The sequence below is a fragment of the Callorhinchus milii genome, unplaced genomic scaffold (assembly GCF_018977255.1).
Source record: "Callorhinchus milii isolate IMCB2004 unplaced genomic scaffold, IMCB_Cmil_1.0 Scaffold16, whole genome shotgun sequence".
NCBI lineage: Eukaryota > Metazoa > Chordata > Chondrichthyes > Chimaeriformes > Callorhinchidae > Callorhinchus > Callorhinchus milii.
In genome coordinates this window covers 11594545-11600698 of record NW_024704757.1, presented here as the reverse complement: position 1 = coordinate 11600698, position 6154 = coordinate 11594545, and the positions used below count along the sequence as shown (strand labels likewise).

The 6154-nt window shown below is 37.3% G+C and overlaps 1 protein-coding gene across 1 annotated transcript in view; it reads right to left on the bottom strand.

The window, feature by feature from the left end:
- Positions 1-302: 302 nt before the first annotated feature.
- The window catches only part of cpped1 (calcineurin-like phosphoesterase domain containing 1), a 52243-nt gene continuing 46391 nt past the window's right edge, over positions 303-6154 (bottom strand). Inside the window, exon 4 of the mRNA XM_007893699.2 lies at positions 303-707. Within this exon, the coding sequence (XP_007891890.1) occupies positions 457-707 (251 nt within the window). The 3' untranslated portion in view covers positions 303-456. The remainder of the gene's footprint in view (positions 708-6154) is intronic.

The window sequence follows — 6154 nt, the reverse complement described above, 5'->3', positions numbered from 1 at the left end:
ATGCAAAAAAAAGAAGTGTTTGTTGCTGTAATTTTTAATTAGCTTAGCAATGAACACTTTACAGACAACATTTTTGTAACTGGAGTTGCTAATGAAAAAAAAAGTTTTTTTCTTAAAACATTCACTTTATATTTTTACTTCTTCCTTCAAAGTATGTGGATTGAGTGGTTCCTGGATTAAGCTGATGACAGCTGGTGGAATTGTGGTACAGATGGTTGCGAAAACAGTGCCATAAATGCCTCAAAATAATGTGTGCGATTGCATAGAATAACACCCATCTACCTAAAATATGGTGAAAACAATTAATTTTGTAAAGTACATTTATTAGAGCTCCCACATAGCATCTCAGTGATGATTCTCGGCCGACTTGTGGAATTGTATAATGGACTACCTCAAATATCTTTAATCATTACAAATGCAGTGTGCCTTGATAAGACCAGCCTCTTCTCTGCAGCATCATTTAGTTAAATCTTTCAGATCAGCTACTTTGAAAAGGTTGGAAATGGTTTGATTGATGCTCAGCTCACTTAGCTCATCCAGGCTGACGTACTTGTGGACAATCTTGTCCTCGGTAATCGCCACAACACGCACGCCGTGTTTGTCTTTCCCCAACTGGCAGCCAATTGCAGAGGTCACCACCATCTCCAGATCCTTGTACACACCTCCGGCGTTCCTATGGTAGTGTCCAGAGAAGACAGCTTTCACACCTGCCGAAAACACAGAACGTGGTACAGTTTACTTCAGTTTCCTTGTCATTGGTATTCGGGCTGCAATTCCTCAGAAGCTTCATTCAGTTGAGAATCACCCCCATCAGTCATTTTACTCCTGGAATTGGCGTATAATCTACTAAATGCACACATTGTTCCCCATGGAATGAAAGCATAATATTGTGCAGTCTGGGGGAATGGTTACTTGAGAATTATGTTCTAAATGGGTATTACTCTCCAGCTGTTATAAAAGGTCCCAAATATTTGTTTTATATTTACTTTCTCTATTCTTTCACACTCCCCCGTGCCATCCATCAGTGCCCAGTGATGAGGGCACGCTAAAGCTTATTTCAGATCTCATCCAGTGCCACGCTATATCAAAGTACAGAGAAGTGCGTGGTGCACCACACTGGACTGGGATTATTCTCTTTGGTTTTCTTTCTGTGCCCCTTCACAGTCTCCGGCAGTTTCATTAAAAACACTCTTGGCATTAATTGAATCTGAACGGTCTTTAAACACTGAAAGTTATTAACTTGCACAAAGTTTTGTAAGTATTGGTGCTTTTGGGACTCATTCCACAACAGCAGATCTCGTGAAGAAACTGGATTCACTATAAACCTGAGTTAAGGACGAGTGTATTACTGCAGGATTGCCCAATATGTTAGCCACGAGCCATTTGTGGCTAATTGGGAATCCAGATATGGCTGAATTGCATTTTTGATTAGGAAATACATTTTGGTAAATTAGTAAGTCAGTAAGAAATGCGATCTCAATACAATACAGTACTCACATTCACATGGCATATATATGTTTACTTTGACCTTTTTGTCTGTTTGTTGGTAAAATGGTAAGATGAAAAGCAGCATGTGTGAGTGTTTTTTGATCGTTGTGTGTGGCTTCACCTCCTCTGTTATTATTTTGTTGGTTATCTGCTAAAATGGTGTTTAACAAAGGTGAAGTACATTTACATGCAAGGATTACTATTATTTGATATAGCGCTTTTCACGTCTTCTAGACATTTCAAAGCGCTTCACAGAATATACTGTAAAGTGAATTGACTGTATATTTGTGGGCGAAGTCCGGCAGCCAATTGCGCACAGCAATGTCCCACAAACAGTCGTGGATTGAAAATGAACAAATTATTATTGTTCTTTTTTTTGGAGGGATTATTATTGAATTGTCACTCAAAACAAAAACACTGGTGTGGTCTTTGGATCACCAAGTCATGTAAGTCATATTTTACACAACAGTGTTTGACAGGTATCCGCTTCCAATAACTGCACCTTATTCCCCTAATGAGCAAGAAGACAAGAAAACATGATGAAAGCTATCAAAATTCCTTCCACCAGTGTTTGATTGTAACATGCTTTGACGAATGGAGAAGCATTGCTTTTGAAGTACTCGTGAAAATTCATTCATTCCTAAAGCTTTACCAGGAACAATGTTTTCAATCCTGTGATGCACCTAATCCTGTCTGGTAAATGACTATCGGAATCCAGTCTTTCTTGTACCTGGGAGACTTCGTCCATTGAGTGGAATAGCTTTGAATAAAAACAATCTCAATTCCTCTTGGTAGCTGCAGAGATCTAGTTTATCCATTAGACTTGTTGAACAGCAATGAAGAAGCGATTTTGCCATTTTCTGTTCACATCAAGGATTTAACCTGCCTTCATACCCCTAGAGTACGTCTGACTTAAGAAACAGAAAATTCCTTTACAGTGAATATATAATTTAGATGCATCTTAATGATCAAACCAATGACGGGCTTGACCATAACTGGTTTATTTTCTGCAGGATGCTTAAATATCCCTTAATCCTTTCATTAATTTGAATTCCTCCATTACCATTTTAGGATAACAATTTACTCAAAATATTATGTTTTTATTGAGGTCCCAGTGGGAATAATCTGTATAAATATTCATGGTAAATTCAATCTTTAAAAAAAAATCTATATTGTGAATGTAATCTCCTGTGGTAATGCCACTTGACATTTCAATTTATTCAGGATGATAATGCTCTATGGTGTTTTATTGGCTTATTCAACCGTTTAATACTCCCAAGTAACCACATTCACTGTTGACCTAAGCAACTTGGACATATTGGCATCCACAGGGAGGATGGTGAACAAATGTAGAAACCATATGCCACTGAATACAGATGGAGAGAGAAAGCAGCCCCAACTAGTAGAGGATTTAATATCCTGTGGAAGGGAAATGACGAGCATTAGGAGCAAGAAGCTCCATTTATATACTGACTGGAGGTTGAGGGGAGTTCTGGTAATGGATTCTAATGTTTTAATGTTATCAAAGAGTTGAGAATTTGCCATTATTTAACTTCTTTACTCAATTTACTTTTATTGCATAGGATAAATATCAAGACTCACAGACACAATTTTATTGTTTCTGCACACCTGTGGGATATTAATCGTGATCCCAAAGTGCTTCACAAATCATAATGGATTCTGTATTGTATATATGCAAAATAATGTACATCAATTGTTTTGTGCTTGCCGCTTCCACTTAAACTACTTAAGCGGCATTTTGTCCAAGCTGTTCATGAAATTTCCAATTTCCTTCGTTCCAATCTGGAGTAACTCCAAGTGGCCTCTAGACTTAATCTGCTTCATTCCTTGAAGTGTTGTTTTCCTGGGTTAACACGGACACATTTAACGTAACATAGACTTATGAGGTTACAGTGCAATTTTTCTCACTCACTCAGCAAACTGCCTTGAATGAACATCATTCTAGTTTTAGTATTCCTAGTGGTGCTTTACATCAATAAATGAATGTAGAATTTGAAAAATATGAATTTTACTTGGGACACTGAAGAGGCATAATAATAATCCTGGTATTTGATGTAGCGCCTTATCACATCATTGAGACGTCTCATAGCGCTTCACAGAATATACTGTAAAGTGAATTGATTGTACATTTTGTGGGCAAAACATAATTATAGCACTTTCACTATTAATTTTTAAAACTGAGAACGCATTAAAAAGTTCGTCGGGTCTTTGTATTCCTATAGGTGCCAAAAATAATTAGTCAAGCAATAATTGCTCCTTTTTGTTTTCATCTGCAACTGCTGGCATCTCAACACCTTAATTATAATAAATTGCCATTCAGCAATAGACCTGTGACAGAAGCAGCCTCACTGGAGGAAAGAACGAATGATGTGCTGTTTTAGTGCCTGTATTTGTTTGTTCAAATCAGCATGTGTAATCCTGAGAATTTATAAGAAACGCAAGAATTAAGAATTGACACATCTCACTTGTATCTCAAAGATAATTTAGAGTATTCATTTATTTTTCTAATTTTTCTCCCCATTGGCATATGTCTCTCTTGCCTCTTCTTGTTGATCATGTGCAATGATGCTATATAAATGCAAGTTGTTGTTGTTATGTGTGAGCCTCAGTGATGAATGTCAACAGGTCACTTCATTGTCAATATACAAATCTTCCGTCTTATTTTTCAGTGCAGTATTTTCTGGATGCGATAATACAAACATGAGCACAGTATGATACTGAGTAGTAACCAAGTTCCGGGGGTTTTTAGTTTTTTGTGAGACTGTATTTGCCAGTATGGATGGCACTTGCATTGAAGTTATTCTGTTAAAGGAGCAGTGTCACCATGTCATTGTGAAATGCAGTTGTCAAAGCTTTTCTTGAAAGGGGAGATAAAGATCAATGACACTAATCAAAAAGAGGAGGGAGTTTCTCCTGGCCAACAATCCCCCAGATAAAATTAGTCACTCATTTGATGGCTATTTAAGGAAAATTACTGTGTGCAAATTGGCTGCTGCATTTACCCACATTTGAGGCTCTTTAGCGTTATAGGTGCTATATAAATGCAAGGATTAAAAGAGCCACGAATGATTCTTAGGAAATTAATACCAACTGCAAATGAGAAGATCATATTTTTCAATTTGATTTACATTATGCAGGAAGGTGTCCCAAGAAGTGACTTTCACTGGAAGCAGCTGTGCTCTTACATTACATGATGAGGCGCTTATCAAATGCAAATTATTAAGTAAGTATTGCTATTCAACATGGACTGTGATTGGAGAATTTAAGGCCATGACGAGAGCTTCTAATGAGATCAGAAGAAGTATTATATGGGGAACAAATTGTCAGCACCAGAAGTCCATGTTATGTTGGGTAAACCATTATATATATATATATTGATTGATTGATTATCAATCAATCAATCAATCAATCAATCAATCATCCGTGGAATACAACCAGATGGAGTACAACAGTATGTTATAACAACAGATTCATATCCTAAAGTTTTACTTTTGAGGTTGTAGAAAAACATTTGCCCTAAATAATAAAAAAAGGTAACTGCAGAACATGAGTACTGAATCTGTGCAGAGAAAACTTGATGCTTTGAATACTTTCTTATTTGATATATTATTATGTTTCTGTTTAATAATTTGAAAATTTAAGCTTCTCTCACTACTGTAAGACGTCATGCCAACCTGAGTACTTTTTAGTGGTGAGGTAGCTTTACCACATACAATTTTACTCTAGGAACACCTTGACTATTTCTCATATCTGGCAGCTTGACAAATTGACTGCTTTGAAAAGAAATTTGTGTAGACAAGGCTTAGTATTTGTCGTGCCGATGACTAATCTTTTATCACAGAAGTCTGTTTACGTGTTTGCTCAGCTCTGCATTATTTCTCAATAAAACTGCAGCTTTTTTAAATCCTTCCATGCTACTCTGTTACCTCAATAAATCAAGTAGCGTTGTCGATAAATTAACAGGAGCCTTAGGGCTCAAAGCTTCAAGATCAAACTAATCAGCCTCAACAGTTATCCTCCCGGCAGTTAAATCTGACTATTTTTCACTACATACAAGAACTGTACCTTACTTGTTTATTCCCCCTCAATTACTGAACCTAAAATCTGAAGAGTCTCCCTCTGCAATGTATTTTGTGTGTAATCTTCCTCTGAAACAATCCGGTTAGAAAAAATAGTTACATCATTGTTATTGTGTGTTTGCCAACCGCCCACCTCATTTTCTGTCCGCTAATTATTGTTTATCCTCCGGCACGTTCCTGCAATATTTGTAGGTCTGCTGAAGGGGCAAACTAGCATCTTGACTCCGTGGTGCTGTATGTTGGCAGATATCAGGCTGCATTTTGTTTTCCCTCCCAGCTGAGTGCCTTTAAATGCATGACATCTCAGAACATTTGTACTTGTTTCACATGTGATGGAGATTTTTGTAATTCAATCACGAACTCTTCCTCCCTCTTAGAATAAAATCTCTTTCATCAAGTGCTTTGTCCCTATAATTCCCCAGAGCCTGGGCCATCTAGAGCAAGACCAAGTGGAGGTGAGGGGGGTTCTCTCTAACTGTTTAAGATAACCCATCCTTGCAAATAAGTCTCTCTTACTGGTTTGCTAAGAGCCTTATTGGAATCTGCCACATGCTCAGTCACTGGAA